The sequence below is a fragment of the Coturnix japonica genome, chromosome 5 (genome assembly GCF_054131305.1).
Source record: "Coturnix japonica strain WE chromosome 5, WE-NBRP24, whole genome shotgun sequence".
In the NCBI taxonomy this organism is placed as follows: Eukaryota; Metazoa; Chordata; class Aves; order Galliformes; family Phasianidae; genus Coturnix; species Coturnix japonica.
Genome location: NC_140667.1, coordinates 13,372,501 through 13,389,125, shown reverse-complemented (window position 1 = coordinate 13,389,125; position 16,625 = coordinate 13,372,501). Strand labels below are relative to the sequence as shown.

The window sequence follows — 16,625 nt, the reverse complement described above, 5'->3', positions numbered from 1 at the left end:
TCTCCTGTTTCCCTGTCAGTGAGGGGTGAGGGTGCCGCCCAGATCCCTTTGTACGTGTTCAGGAGGCTGAGGTTTGCACCTTTCCAGTGGCAACACAGCTTAGTCATCCACTTGTTTTTATGTGGGAACAAAGACTTGGTGTAAAATAGAAGCTCAGCTCACTGGACACCGCAGTCTGCTGACAGCGCCCGAAGGACTTGAGGAGTTTGTTAGAGCTTGGCTGATGGAATAACGGTTTCACAAAAGCCCATACAGGTGTGTGTCCTAGTTCCTTGGGGGGCCTCTGTAGACACATGGGTGTGGATAGAGATGAAAAAGATGTGTGTCAAAAGGGCTGAAGTCACGTTCTTCACTATATTCAGCAGGCACAAAGGGTTTCTGAGAAGTATTGATTTATGAAATATTGTAAGAAAGAGACCAAGATAAAAATCAATAGAGGTGATGTTGGTTCTGTGTGTTTTGATCCTGCTGAGCTTGGAGGATGATCCTGCCATAATCTCTGAGGCATACAGTGTAAAACCTGCTCCTGGTGAGCTGCTGTGTATCTGAGTATGCCTCTGTGTCTCTTGTTCTCTAATACCAGGTGTATGGATACCATCACATCTGAGCTGTTGCATTGCTGTCACCAATCTCTGAGCTCAGGCATTCATCCCTTCAGCTGCCTGAGCCAGTGCATGTTTGAGAGTGCTTGGAGCTCAGGAGAATACATCTGAGCTGGAGCAATTCTGTGTGCCGCTTCCATGTGCCCTGCGCTGAGCCACGTGAATCCCAGGACTGATGAACATCTCCTTCCTTGCTCTTGCTGAGCATTTGCACTCTGGCTTTAATCCTACTGTAATTACAGTTTATTCAATTTAGAAACAGTTATTGCATGAGCCCTCCAAACAGCATTTTAGCACTAGAATCTCTGTAGAATATCTCATGGTCAAATTATTTCATTACCAGTCTGGGTAGCTCCATCCTCATTCTTTCAGATTTGTAGACAGCTCTATACCTCCTTTCCCCATAATACAATTATAAATTGATACCGTGTAATTTGTGTGTCACTTGATATAAGGCTTTGTTTATTTTAAAGGCAGTAATTTGAGATAACAATATGCTATAGAAAAGTAAACATCTGTTCAATGAGAAGGCTGAGTAATTAAGGGCAATTATTGGTTGCCGTAAGTAGGACACTCATAACAAAGTTCTTCGTAGTGCAGCTAAGAAGTGCATGAGATACATACTGTAGGAAACCGGAAAAGTACAAGCTAGAAAATTTGAGAAATAAAATGGAAACTCTTACTAAGAAATAGTCTAGAACTTTCTTTTGAGAGAATACTTAAGATGCAATTTTCCTAATATGCTGTAATATGTAAAGCTTGCGTACCCCATCCTTTCCCTTTCCAACATTCTTTGTAAGGATTAATCAGTTAATCCTTCTACAGTCCTTGCAAGGTAAGTAAGTGTTGTTATCCTTACTTTACGGCTATGGAAATTGTGTCACTGCAAGCCATGTTTTAACCTGTTTTCCACTGTTGTAGATCTAAGCAACTTCACTGCAGTCAGCAATTGGATGCTGTAACTGCAGTGATTCACCCCTAATTGAAACCATAGCTTTTGAGAGAATAACTGTTGAGAATAAGAAGCAAGAGTATTACATTTTAAGCATTGTTCTCTGCTTCACTTGAGTTATATTAATGCTTTTATTTGCTTTAAGGATTGGTTTTCTAAACTGGCATCCTTAAAGGTTTGCAGATCTTGCAAATAGCAGTGTGTGTAGCTTTCATGAATGAGCATCAGTGAATAATTCTAATATTTATAACAATAACTTCCAGTTTGTGGGATTAATTCACATTACTTGTATATAAAGATCATATGTACAAAGTTCACATACAAGAACTGTGTAGACACAGCCTTTTAAAAAGCAGTTACTGAGTTTGTTAAGACTAAGATTTTTGTTCCTCCTTGAGTTCAAATAGTTACCAGTACTAGACTGTGCCCTGATGGAAACCACAAGTGTTTGTGTCCTGCAGAGCTCAGATTAACATTTACTGTGTATTCATTGACATGAATTAATTGGCAATTAGCTAACTCAGTTAGGAATAATATTTCTCTCTAGACATTGCTTTGATTGCTCATCCAGCCAAAATAGATAGTACTGGCCAGGCCAGGGCTTTCTGCTTAAATTTTTGATAGGATGAATTTTTTGACAGTGCGCTCTGTTGAGAAATGAGCAGCAAGCAACAAGAGCCATGCAGGTGATCTGAAATCAGGGCCTCATTTCCCTGTGACAGAAATACAGGTTGGGCATTGGGTTGGTTTTATTTCAGAAGAAAATGAAAAGCCTTCTTTTTCCAATGCAGAAATTACATGTATTAATACAGGCAAATGGAACAGGTATTTTTATTACAGTTCTTGGAGAAGTTACTGGCTTTATGATTACAAATGAGTTACTTGTGTTTAACATTTCTGAAAGACTGTGGGAATGTTATTTGTTAATGCTGCATATACCATGAATGTTACATTTAAATAACAGTGTTATTTTATGATTTATTAGTCTCCCTCTTGAAATGGTCATTTGTTTCAGAATGGTATCTTTGGCAAACTCCATCTTTTGGTAGGACTGGCAAACAGATCTCTCTTGCTTCCATGATGCTTCTTTCTGTAAAGAAAAGCCAAGTTTTAGTTCTCACAGTGGGGTTCATTAGCAAAATGTCCCTGTCCACAGTTGTGTTCCCTTGTGCTGCTATTCACACCACTGTGGAGAACCTATGGAACAGCATCACCTCCAACAACCAAAACTCTGTTTTGGTTGGTATGTGTTAGAGCAAATTCCCACACACAACATAAGGCAGCAGTACATCAGGCTGTTCTGAAATCCTGTCCTTGGCTAAAAAGACGCAGAGCTGATTGTCATGGGGATAGCTATGTGCTCATCTGTGGAAGGGAAGCTTGCGTCCTCATCCACGCACACTTCTTGGGTAAAATAAGTGATTCTGTACTCACTGCTTCAGGGTGGGCTGTGCACCTGTATAGCAGGCCTAAATATTTCCATTGCTTATCGCATAAGCTTCTGTCCTTCTCAGGAAAGATCTTTATGCATCCACAGACTGGGGCTTCCTAGCAAGAAACAGCATGAGCATGACTGTTAGCAGGTCAGCACTATGTTCAGATGTGGCAGGCCTGTAAGCTTCCCTGTGTTCTTCCTTGTGTGCCATCTTTCCTTTCTATCATCTGGAGTTCCTGTTGCTCAGTGATTTTCAGTTTGTGGCTTTTAACTATAAATGAAAAGGCAGTGTTAGCTTACACATTCCCTTGCTTTTCTGTGCGTACATTTTTTCTTCTTTACTCCTCAGCCTGGAATTATGAGGCTGTTTCTTGTGCAGTTAAATGGCTAAAGTCTGAAGCAGCTCAGTGTTCACAGCACCTAAGACAAAGCAGCCTACTCACTGCCTTGGCAGACTTGTCTTAAGCCATGCCAAAGCAAAATATCATCTTAGCAGACTTGGTTGTTCTCTTTGGGGACCACACAGGTACTTTTGGTGGGTGGGATGTGTAGATAAGCTATATGAGTACGCACCCCACCTGTTGACACATCTGTATGGGAAGTTTGCTGTAGACTTGAGGTGCTCATTAGCAGCTGTGTATGCAGCCAAAGAACTGAAAAGTCACCAGCCCTGCGAACAGCACCTCAACCACTTGTCTGAGATTGCATTGCTTTTTTTTCTATTTCAATAACAGCTCAGCAGTTTGCTCATGCAGTTGTGAAGGTTTCTTGAGTGGTCTGATGGTGTCCCAGAGGTTTGTGGTAGCTGTGACTCAATGACAAAATGCTTCAGTGAGGGCAAGGATAAAAAGGACTATGGAGTGCAGAGTGAGGCAAGTGTCTTCATTTGGGAAGAGCAACATTTAGAATCATATCTTGAAATGTGATATTCCAAAAGCCTTTAGGCTTTCTTAAGGTTGAGGGACCAGTTACAGGAAGCAGCTGTTTGTCACCTTTACTGACCCCTTGAAATAATGACTGTAGAACACTCTACTGCAGCACTGTGTCACATATCTTAGAGTCTAGATGTGAAGGGCCGAACTAGAAGATCTGCCAAGAATTAGAAATGTAAGGATGGGGGATTCAGAGTTATGCAAAGAATGTGGTTTGTGTTGGAAGCAGAATGAAGGGATGGGAATGGACTGAAGCATTTCAAGCTAGCAAAAGAGGGGTGCCAACACTGACTGCCCAAACAGGGCAAAGCCAAAGCAAAGCTGCAGAAGGGAGGCTGCAACTGCTCTGAGCGGTGAGCACAGGGCCTGTGGTTCTAAGGATAATGTCATACATACATTGAGTAGACAAAATTCAGCTGTAACAGCAAAGATTGGCTGGACATCACAGCATCTTTCCCCAGCTGTGCTCATCTGTTGCTTCAGGCAAAGGAAAGGCTGTTGCTATACACAGCTTCAAATGGGTTTGTTGGTGTGCTGTGTCCTTAATTCATACTTGTTCATGTAATGGCAGAAGGTGAGGATGTCAGCATTTAACCAGCTAAGAGCAGAAAATTACATGAGTGGAAATATCCGGAAAACTTGAGCACAATATAAAAGAGAGAGGACAGGAAGTAAATCAGGAAGTTATTTCTTGGCGTAACAACCTGTGGTTAATGGTTCAGCATCAGTGATTAACTGTAGCAAAAAGATGAACAAGTGTCTGTGGGAGATGGCTGGAGCCCCTGATGAAACTCCAAATCTTTGGGGACAGACTGAAGTAAGGCAGTGGTCAGGATATCTAATTCCTCAAAGTGTGAAGTCCTATGGCCGTAGTTTCTCTGGGCTGCAGATCTGTTGTGTGCACTTTACGGATAAAGCAATGTCCTTAGCTTTGTCATTTGGGACAGAGAATGAGATCAGGATCTTAATGTGGATTTGGGAGCTAGAAAGACCATGTTTAACTTGCTCGTGAGGGATCTCTTGATATACTTTATGTGAATCAGCAGATTGAGATCCAAGTTCTGTTGACAAAAAGTCATATTTTGTTACTTTCCTCTTTCTTTTCATTCTTGGAGTTTTATTCTGTGCTTTTTGATAACTCAGACATTCTGATCTGATTCCCTGATGGGAATACTCATAACTTTTTCCAAATACAGCCACTTATCTACACCACTAAGTGGTTTGAGGTTATAGATATGAACAAGGATATGGTAAATATTAATAAGAAGAACTTAGTGTTGATCATTATGTACTTTTGTTCCTCCATTCCTCTGTGGTATTCAGCACAGCATGAACTTCATGCAACAGAGTAAGTCATAACGGCAGGAGAAAACTCAAGTGCTTTCTGATTGTAACTGTGGAAGGTTTGGGAAGGGCTAGAATTAATGTGGTAGCAATGTGCGCACTGCACACACTTGACCATCTAGTTCTGTTGCTTTCTGAGCTTTCAGTGATGCCAGATGTTGGCAAAGCCCCAAACCTAGTGCAGTTAAATCGGCAGAATTTTACTTTGAACTGGTAGAACACTCTTTGAAAGGTTGAGAGCTGGAATGTATTTCAACAAAGATCAGCTTTGATGGATGAAACTGCAGCAGAATTGAGGATGCTGGCATCTTTACTGACAAGTGGTCCTGGTGTGGGCTTTAGGGTCTTTGTTATTCACAAGACTTCATCTGGCAGGGGGAGGGTCTAATGGATATTTGTTTGAATATAAGTTGACAACTACTGAGTAATGTACTATTAGGAAAAATCTCAACTGTGGATAGCTCTAACCAGTTCTTTTTTTTTCTGTTTTGCTCTGTTTCTCCCACAGGGCTTGTGAAGTTGGGGGTTCACTGTGTCACATGTCAGAAGGTTGCGATAAAAATTGTCAACAGAGAGAAGCTCAGCGAGTCGGTGCTAATGAAGGTAATTTTCTAATAGGAGATCTAACAAAAAAAAAATTAAGTTCTTGGCTCTGTGTCTTTTGTTCCATGCAAAATTAATATCTTTAATTATGTTTAACAAACATCCCTGTCAGTACTAGGATTATGTGAAGCATAATAAAAATAATTCAGTTATGGGGGAGGTTAGGGCAGCTGAATGAAATAGGAGTGTGCCTGTGCTTGGACAACAAAACTAGAGGTCAGATGTAGAGTTGTTGCTTCTCTGCTGGGGCAGCTGTGTGTTGGGCATCATTATTTCACTGCAGGAGCAGTGCATGGTAGTTGTGGTATGTTGCAGACAGACTGAGGCCTTTACGTGTTAGTAGGAAAAGATTTAAGTGAGGTTGGCAAGTCTGTTGTTGGAATGCTCCCCCTGCTCACTCTTGCTGCATGTGTTTGTTATCTGATGCACCAAGTTCCACACGTGCTTTAAGCAGTTGTAATTCTGGTAATAATCCTCAGAGCTGTGTTATTAGAAACAGTCAAGGAGTCCCAATGGTCACAATGACTGTAGTGTTCAGAACAGCTTCATTCACTTTTTACCTGATCTTGTGATATGTGTCTCCTTATACGAGTGTCACTTGACAGATCTTGGAAGTCTAAAAATTAAAAAGCAAACAAAAAATATATATAAAAACAAAACAAGAATTTATTCATGTGATTTGGTGACTAGCAAGGCTGAATTCAGGTTGGGTGGGAGAGCACAACTTCTGTAATCAACAGAATTCCATCAAGTTGTCACTTGCAAAATGTACTGATGGATCCACACACAAAGTCAAGGTAACTTCCCTGTTATAACACACAGCAAAGATCTTTCCCCACTGCTGTTACTTGTCACAAGTAGGTATGGCAACTTTACTAGGAACAGAAAGAAAATGAAGATTAAAGGAATATGCAGTTAATGAATGTTAGTGTAAAGTTTATATGTAACATGCTCAGACTTACCCTTCTGAAATTCCATTGAAGTGTTCTGTCTCCTGCAGTACTGTAGATTAAAGCAGTCTTCTAGTATAGACCAGAAATTAGAAAGTGAAGTAGGTAAGAAAATTGCAGCTTTAGAGTGAAATTCTCTTAGATGAGTGGAACACGGTGAAAATGAACTAAGTGTGTGAAAGGTAAAATCTGAATGAGACTCTGAAAACTTTGAATATTTTCCAGAGTAACACAGTAAGAATACATTTAAAAAACATGAGTGTGGTGAGAGCTGAGAGACTCCCTGTCTGGTATCAGTATAAAAGATTTTATTTACCTCACTGATTTTCAGAGTAGGAGGCAAATCACGTAGCATAGCAAAGTGATCTCTCTGCTTTTGTTTTGTTGTATTACCCCAGTTGCAGTAGAAAATCTGAGTAATGAATTAATGTGTTCGGCCCTTATTTACACAGCCGCGAGCTGAAGAGTGCCATGTTTTCTGTAAAATTGTACAACATCCTTCTCAGGAGGAAGCCAGGCATTGTATCATGATTCTCATTTCAGACCATTCATGGCCAGATTTTCTCTTTCAAGGATTCTGTTCTCTGTACTCAGGAGGCTGGAACAACAGATGGGATTGAAGTGGTTAGCCCAGTTCTTGCATAAACACGGCAACCAGATGTCTTTTCAGGAATACCCTGTGTCCGACGGTCATAGACAGGGGTTGGGACTTCTAAGTGAGTTTGGAATTGGCTGTGCTCTTAGCCAGCGTAATCCAGCCTGGCTGAGGGGGGGAAGAATGCTTTCAGCTTTCGGCAATCCCAGTGTGAGCATTGCCAAGCAGCCAGCTGACAGCCTGCTGCATGGAGTCAGCAGCCACAGGGAGACAATCAGCAACGAAGCCAAGTCGTGGTGGTGTGGTGGCATTCCTACTTCAGAAATCTTCCCACTAGCTTATTGGTTTCAGTGACTCTCTTTGCCAGCGGGCTGTTTAGAACAGGCCCTGGAGCAGAATCAACACCACAGCAGCAATTCCAAGCCAGGTCCAGATTGATGGGTTTTGCTTTAATCTGTCCTTGGACAGAAAAACTGGATCTGACAAATATGCGCACCTGCCACATGAAGCTGTAAAACTGCAGTGCTGTGGCCATTTATCCTAGAGCATAAGGAAGAAGTCTGCTCACAGTCCTTTCAACATCAAAAATGACAGGCATGAGCACATGCAGCAGGCTGCTTTCTCCTGCCATCATTATTTTGACTTACTTCTTACAGCCTTCATTTCTCCAGTGATTTTGCAGTGAGCATTTGTTTTATTCTGTACAGTCAGGGAACTGTCCCTTCTTTCTGCAGCTGCTCTTCATCTGAGCTGTGCAAAATTGAGAGGCATTTGGTAAAGTGCTTTCTAATCATAACGTAGTAGTATCAATATTTCTGGAGAGAAGAATTTGGAGTTGAAGCAGCTGGTCTCAATTAACAGAACTGCTGCTATGGAGATGATACATGGGCAGGCAGGCTGCAGCACAGGCTGCAGTAAATGGCTCATCCGTGTGCTTGCGGCCCTCTAAGAGGACAGGGCTGCTTGCTGCACATGCAAGCTGACTGCTTCAGTGTGTCCTGGCTTGCTCGCTGAGGCTGAGGAGCAGTGTTCCCTTCCCAGCTCCAGCTGGGGCCTGCTTAGGAGTGCTGTTTTGGGGCAGAACTACAGATTTTACAGATGAGAACAGAAGTCCTGGTTCTGTTCTCACTGCTCCTATCTCACAGCTGTAAGTACCTGGGCTGGGTTTCTTCAGCCGTGCTTTGAGTAAGCCTGCTGGTCTGGAGACCTGCCTCCCGAGGGAGCTTTTGCGTGCTCTGACACAGATCAGTAGAAAGGCCTCAGAAATGACTGGATTACAGGGAGCGTGTTGAGATTACGAAGGGTTCATTAATTTCACTGAATTACTTCTGAATCACTGCTTTCGGAGTGAAGAAAATTGGGCCCAGAATACATGAGCTAACTGCTCATAGAGCACACAGGCTCATTGTTGATGGTTGCATTTTGAGTACCAGCATGAGCATTTGGAGTTCTTAACGTCTGAATATGAGAGTTCAAGTCAGTCTTTCCTCTGATGTGGCCAAAGCTTGATTGGAAATGTACAGAAGTCTGGGAAGGAGGAGTCAAAGGAGTCCTTTCTTTTCTCTTCACCACCTCACCAGTCCTTGGCTGCTCCCTCCATCCAAAGAATAAGCAGAAAGAATTAGATTATCTTTTGGTGATCTGTCAGACAAAATAATCTTTGGAAAGGCAGTGATAGTAGAAGCAATGGGAGCATAAAGGGTGAAGAGCAAGAAGGGGACAGCTGGCCTTGGACTAATTATTTGAACACGCAGAGATCCTGAGAAAGACACAGATGTCCCAGGCTTGATGAGTGAAGCCCAGGGCTCCATATGTGTGCTTTGTGCGTATGAGCCTTTTGTTTATTCTGACTGAAACCTTCAGTGCCAGCCTTGAAGCAAGGCAGGTATTTCAAGGCTGGGGGATGGAAAGAAACACAGTCCCTTCTGCACCTCTCTTGAGTTGGCTAGAAAGGAGAGTGCTGGGTTTTGGGGAGGTTAGTTGTTTTATAGCCCTGTGGTGCTAATGAGCTCGACTTCCAAAACTGTGCATTCTCAGTCAGGGAGGAACATGCAACCAGCATCAGAAATCAGTAATTTCCCGAAACAGTTGAATGGAGGGATGAGCAGCAGGTTCATCTGTTAGCTTCTTAGAGCAGACAAGATAACTTAGTAAAGCACACATATAAATAGGTAACGCTTTGCACCATATTAGACTTTATTTTCTTCCATCGTTGTTTTCTATTAGTAATTTTTGCCTCCTATTTAACCCCTTTTATTTCTCTTTTCTTACCATTCTGTGAGTTTGTTCTTTTTACTTTGTCTTTCCTCCTTTTACTATAGGAAGTTATGCAGTAAGTGTCATTGTTTTGGTACAAAAACTGCTGAAAGTGCAGCATGTCTGGTCAAGGCGTCCATTCTTCAAGGAAAATGTTTTATAAATAGGAAACAGATCAGAAAAGATCTGAGAGAATAGTAAACAGTCTGAGCTTATGCTTAATGAGAGACTCAGAGGATTCAGTCTAACTAGTTTATCAGTGTAAAGGTTAAGAGAAAACTTAGCCATGGTTTGTAAATACTGATAAGGAGAATAGGCATTTGATAATAGAAGAAAACTTCTGTCTTGTGGGCACAAAGCTTATTGGAAGCTAATAGTTGGAAGCTGCAGGTTGACAGATTAAAAGTAGAAATGTTCGGACTGTTTTGAGCTTTGCATTAAACTGCTGTGTGGTTTCTAAATCCTAGATCTTAGTTCAGCATTGACTGCTTTACTTGTACAGAAATTATTGGTGGTTTCCTGATCCATGCTATGCATTAGCATGGACTAGATTAATAAAACAACCTCTTTGGCCTCAAAATCCATAAATCTATGAGTTTCTAATCACTTGAGATCTATAGAAAGCCACTTATCTCTATCTGGAGTTTAAAGAGAGAGGCTTGTACAACCTATCTGTAGAAGAGAAATCTAGGCTTCTCCAAGGTAAGTCAAAGAAGGGAATTCTTGAAAGCAACATCTTCGCTTTGGAATACCTCATTTTCAGACTTCTAGGATAAATTTTAAGATCATGATATTGGCTGACCTAGCTGCGTTCAGCCTGGTCTACAGAAATGATTAGCAAAAGATTAGAATAACATCAAGGAGAAGCTAAATCTGAGACAAAGTAGAAATTGACTGAATGGGGCAGCTTTGTTTAAACTCAGCTTTGATCACAGCAAAGATAGTTTTGTGAGGCTACTGAAGTCATATATAACCAACTCAAATATACATTTATGTATATAATATTAAGCATATATATATATAAATTTCTTCACTAATCCCTTTCTTTTCTTTAAGCTGCAGCATTTCAGTATCTTACTGTTGATTGCAGTGAAAGTTATGTTAAGCTGCTATTGAATCCCTCTGAATACCCCCTACAATTGGATACAAATGAACAAAGAAATGAGTCTATATAATTTTATTGTTGAAATTAGTTTAAATTGATCTGGTATTCTGGAACAGAAGATGCTGAAGAGCGTTGTATTCAAAGCAGCAAATAGGAAAAAAAAGTTAATGTATTTATTTATTTAGTATTGATTAAATATATTAAATAGAAGTCCCAAAGAAAAGGCATTAAAGCATTCACCAAACTCCCTGATTAAGAAACACTGTACTAACTTGCTGGCTTTCATCTATTTTTCTTCTGATTGGCTGCTGTATTGCTGCAAAAGGAGAACAACCCAGATGACCTTAAATTTGTGGAAAGAAAAAAGAAATCATGAAAGAAATTAAATTTCCCCAAAACATACATGTACTTTCTGACAGTCCTGTTTTTTACCTGCTGTTGAACACAGAAGTTGCAGCAGATAAGTATGTCCATACTTCCATGAATCTTGCACTTTTGCTGCATGTGCTTGTTACTAATACATGCACTCATCATTGGTTTGGCTCGTCTTTAGCCTAGAGCATTACCACTTGCTTATCTGCTTTTAGCACTGCAAGACAGCAGATTAGGAGTGTGTGCGTGTCTGTCTGCATGTTTGACTGTGTGTAGGTGGTGAACAAACTCCAGGAATGATCGACACCCATCGAAGAACAGGAGCACACAAACACGCCCTCACCCCCTGCCCCACTGGCCCTTGTTCGTATTCCAGCAGCAGCACATTTAGCACAGCACAGCCTCTTGTGGCATTTACAGATAGGAAATGCATTTTAAGTTATTAATAAAAGAATTCCCTAAATCTTTAAGGAGTTAACAAAGTTTTGTTTAAGTAACTTCAAAGCTGAAAGGGAGCAGGTGAGGATGCTTTCTGGCCTGAACTATAGAATCTCTAAGTTCTACAGCTCATTAAGAAATATAACTTACTCAAAAAAATTCTTGGACAGAAAGCAAAACTCAGAATGAAACTTAGATGCACTTAGAAGTGTGAATGCAATATTGACCAAACCATGCTAAAGTCACACCTATAAGCACCAGAATAACAGTATAGGTTTCTGCATTTGTGATTCTACCAGGCCAGAGTTTGCTCAGTGTCATTGCAGAGGGCGTAAATAGTTCAGGAGGACAAAGATGGTGGCATCTCAGTGCCATGCATCTCAGGGCTGTGCACTGATTTCATTAAGGTGTTTCAGCAAGCGCATTTTTTACTGGTGTGTATTTATGGAAAGACTTCATTTCACAATGGTCAGTATTTCATGTTCCATGATCTTGTCTGGGAACATTTTGAGTCTTTTGATCTTTTCTTGTGGGAAGAGAACCAGCATTACATCAGAAGAGCAATAGCAGTAATGGGACATCAATCTTTAAGCAGATTGACTGAGCTCACTCAGGTGTTTGACCCCACATCTATCATCTAGAATAAGCACTGCAGACATCAATATACTGATCCATCCCACTTAAGGGATGTAGTCCATCCCTGTTTACAAAAGGTAAGCCATTTGGACAAAAACTTTGTTTTTTCTGAAACAATTAGATGATTCCTTGTGCCACCAGTATTTCTTAGCTCAGTGTAGGTTATAAGAGTTTCCTAACCCAAATAAAATGACACCTAATCATAGATTAGGATATAATAATGCATAATGGATATGCTGACTAGCGCGACTGTGAGCTAAAGCCAAGCATTGCACTGTTACTTAGGAGATGCAGGCTCTTTTTGTTATCCATTTTAATATTGAACCTAAAAGTTGTTTTGCTGTTAATCTGTTCAGTGTAAACCAGTCCCCACTGGGTCAACTTCTGTGATATGTACTATTAAATAATTGGCATAAATGCAGGAAAATCTGCAAAAGCTCAGTCCTTGTGCATGTAATTGTTAGTTCCAGAAGTGTCAGCTGGAGCTAGACACAGTGTGATCTGGGTTTGTTTTGCTGCTGCAGGACCAGGCTGACCTCTCTTGTGGTAAGTTTTCAGGAGTTTGGGCATTTCCTCTTTTACCAGCTGCTGTTTCTGAACTCAATACTTTTCATCCTGGCATCCTGAGGTGCCCAGTCTGTGGTGGGCATGTATCTAATATGCTAGTTTGTTCCTGAAGCACACTGTTATAGCAGTAAGCTGTTGTTTGCCTTCTGCTGCTGTCCTATGGAAACGCATGCTACACATATGGAGGAGATACCTGATGTTTGTTACAAAATGGTGTTTCTCCTCCAACTCTTAAAGAGAATCTTTCAGGCGCATTAATGCTGTGGGCGCTGAAGCCTGTGCTCTGTAGGTCCAGCTACCATGTAGGGATGGAATTGCAGTTATGGCATAGTTGATTCTGCTCCAGCATGGGAAAAGCAATCACAGCTCAGTCAGAACACCTGATATTCTTGAGCCAAAAGGTGTAATGTAGCATGGTGTGCTCTGCCGCTGTGTGAGGAGGCAGCAGCAATGGCTTTGTGCTATGAGAGCAGTAATAGAGATCTTGCCATAATTCCCTGTAAACCATAGGGAAGGAGAGAATGAATTTAATCTTGAACTTCTGCGTCTGTTCCAGTCTCAGCAGATAATGATTGTAATGCTCAGTAACATCTCTGTTATGTTATCATGCATTTCCCCTGGAGGAAAAAGGGACTTCTGAAAGTGACAAGAAATTCTGGGGTGCCACACCCAGACTCTGGCTGGCTTTTTTAGGAGTGTTCAATGATAACTCCTTTAAAAAGTCATGTAGTCCCAGTCCTTTTTGGAAATCAGGGACCAATGCTCCAGCTTCTACTAAATTTACCATCAGAATCGTGATTTAGAATGTTTTGGTATGACGGGGGACAGTTAGGAACAGTTGTCAACACTCAGGAAGGAAAATCTGATGGAAGAAATACATAACCACTTATTCCTGGTCCTGTTTCTAGCATATACCGCAGGCAGAAGCATTCTTGTATTGCTTGCAGCTCTTGCAACTAGTGCCATTTCTTCTGTACACGCAGTGGGAAAGTAGTAAGGAAATGTCAGCATTGCAAGGGGTAACACAGCGGAGTGTGATTCTAGTTGTTTCTACTTCTAGTTATCATGCAGCTTCAGAACATAGAAACATGCATCATCTGCTTCTCTCAAATGCAGACCTATCTGCAATAAATAAATAATAGCAAAATGTATAAACAAGACCGGAATGCCTCGTTCCTTCTCATGTCTGCTTATAATGAATGCTCTTGACTTTCAGTGGGGTGTGTATTTAGCTTATTTTCCACATCCCAAGAAATTGCTGTAGAACTCTATACGACTAAAATGAATTGCCACCAGAATGTGTATAAACTGCTATAACTGATGTACAAGGAATTGGGGATATCACTAGTTTTCCCTATTGCATCTGAAGCAATTTTTGACAGGGTTGTGCTACACATGTACGGTTTTCCTGGAAGAATTGCCAGTGGACTATGAGAGCTGTTCCAGAAGTAATGCCTCCCATTTATTATGTTGACCCACAATGTCTGATTGTGGTATGGTAGAAGTTGAACCTTCCTGTCGGTATTCTTTTTTGTTTCGTTGCCATGTGACAAATGTCAGATTGCCCTTCTGCTGACTAAATGGTGTCTGACATCGAAGTGCAGCTGAATCAGTGGTGTGTCATTAATTTCTTCATGTGGAAAACTCATTGACATTCATTGACACCTGCTGATGGAGATCAACCAGTGGAGATCAACACAGTGGAATGATGGGTGGCACATTTCAGCAGTGGCAATGGTGACGTAGAAGATGAGCCATGTTGTGGATGGCCACAAAGAAGTGTCACACCGTTAAATGAAGAGCATCTCAGATCTGCATGAATAGATGGATTACGGGCAGAGAGCTGTGCATGGACCTGAGTATCAGCTTCAGTGTGTTGGAAACAATGGTGGCAACATTAGTTTATCAGAAAGTTTGTGCCAGGTGGGTGTCACAAATGCTAACACCAAAACAGAAAGAAGAATGTATGCAAGTATTCAGGATATAACGAACCAATTAGAGTCTGAAGGTGACAGTTTCCTGAGTTGCATCATTACTGAAGACAAGATGTGATGTCACCACTATGAGCCAGAGTCAAAATGGCAGTCTGTGGAGTGCTGTTATATGAATTCACCATCAAATAAAAAGTACAAGCACAGTCCTCAGTGGATTAAGTGATATGCAGTGCCTTGTGGGACAGGGAAGGGGTGATCCTTCTGAATTTCCTGGAGCCCAAACAAACTGTCATCTTCATAGCTACATAATGGTGCCAACTGAATTTGAAGACTCAAACTTCCAGAGCCAGGCCAAAGAAGAAGACAACCTTTCATTTGCAACATGGTAATACCCAGCCTCATACCAGTTTGGAGACCATGGATCACATAGTCAGTCAGCCTTGGCTGGGCTGTCCTACCACACCCACTGTATAGTCTGGATTTGATGCCTTCTGACTTCCGTCTCCAATGCCATCTTAGTGGCTGTGAAACAGTGGGCTAGCTCTGCTGAAGCAGATTTTTACAAGCACAGCATGCAGGCTTTTGTTCATAGCTGGTGAAAGTGCATAGATAATGGTGGTGACTATGCTGAAAAATACTGCTTTGAGCTGAAAATTTGCTCTATCAAATAGTGTTGTTGTGCTCTTTTTGCCTGCTGTAGTTTCCCTGGAAATAAGTAGAAGGCATTACTTTTGGAGCAATTAATGTCTGTGTCCTGGTGTTCTGGATGTTCTGTCATGCTGTCCATCAGGATCCTTGTAGCTGACTGGAAGTGGCTGTTGCTCCATGGAAAGAAGCATAGCATGCATGTCTACAGTCACGTATGTGGAGTTGGTCCAACAGAAAGTACTTGCTGTCAATAGAGGCAGAATAATGTCCCCAGGCTGTGAAGTATGTTGTGCTAAAGTTATTTTTTAGAGGTTTTTTCTCCTTATATTTCCTTTCTAATATACTGAAATAAATCCCCTCAGTCTAATGTTCTTATCTCTTTTCTTTGATGAGTGTTCTGTCTTTACTCCTGCTCCCTCAGCTGTCCCTGAATTTCCTTCCTAAATCCCATCTGTCCTTTGTTAACCTCTTGTTTGTTTCTCATTACCCATTGAAAGTGGTACTTTCAAAGCAGAAAGGAAAGATGCAGTGTGAGGGCCCATGTTGCCCTCAATTTGTTATATACTTATTGCATGCTCACTTGTACCTTTTAAGTCAGTCTCTTATTTATGAAATCTACAATGGCGTTTACATATGAACAAATAAGTAGGATTGATGGATTACTGAATTTCTGTGGTTTAATTGGTAGAAAAAAAATAAAATTTTAAATATAAAGTTCTGTAAACAGAGGGACAGTTAGTAGCAGGCTATGGATGAAATAATGAATATGTTGACATACCTTCACAGCTCTTCTAAAGAGATTTTAGCTATTTCTGAGTCTCTCATTTCTCACTCTCTCAAATTGCTGGTTCTCACAGAGGCTTGACCTCCATCCTCTGATGTCATCTCTCCAGCTGTCCTTTTCATTACAGTCTGTTTCTCTTCCACTTGTTTTGCAGGTGCGGATCTGGTTAGAGATGCTTGGCTTTTCTCCCCTTATTTTTACACATCTTTTGACCAGCAGTACTATTCATGTTGTCTTCATTTCTTTCTCCCTGTTTCTGTAATAGTCCATTTACCATTGCAAATCCTGTTTTATTCTCTTGCTTTTATAAAGCATTTTGTGTGTAACTTTCTACAGAATGCCCTATTGCTGTTGTCCTTCATAGCTCCTGTGGTTATAAGCCCTCTGGCAGCTCTGGTAACTGTGTCCTTATATCCTAGTTCAGCATTTAGCTGAGGACTTCTAGTATCCCTGTATACCTTAACAGCTGTAC

The 16,625-nt window shown here is 41.1% G+C and overlaps 1 protein-coding gene across 30 annotated transcripts in view; it reads left to right on the top strand.

Moving 5' to 3' along the window:
- BRSK2 (BR serine/threonine kinase 2) overlaps window positions 1-16,625 on the top strand; it is a 282,398-nt gene that overhangs the window by 128,920 nt on the left and 136,853 nt on the right. For all 30 annotated transcript variants that reach the window (XM_085548415.1, XM_032444841.2, XM_085548405.1 and 27 more), the window contains exon 2: window positions 5,774-5,868. In XM_085548415.1, coding sequence (XP_085404541.1) covers window positions 5,774-5,868 — 95 coding nt within the window. The remainder of the gene's footprint in view (window positions 1-5,773; window positions 5,869-16,625) is intronic.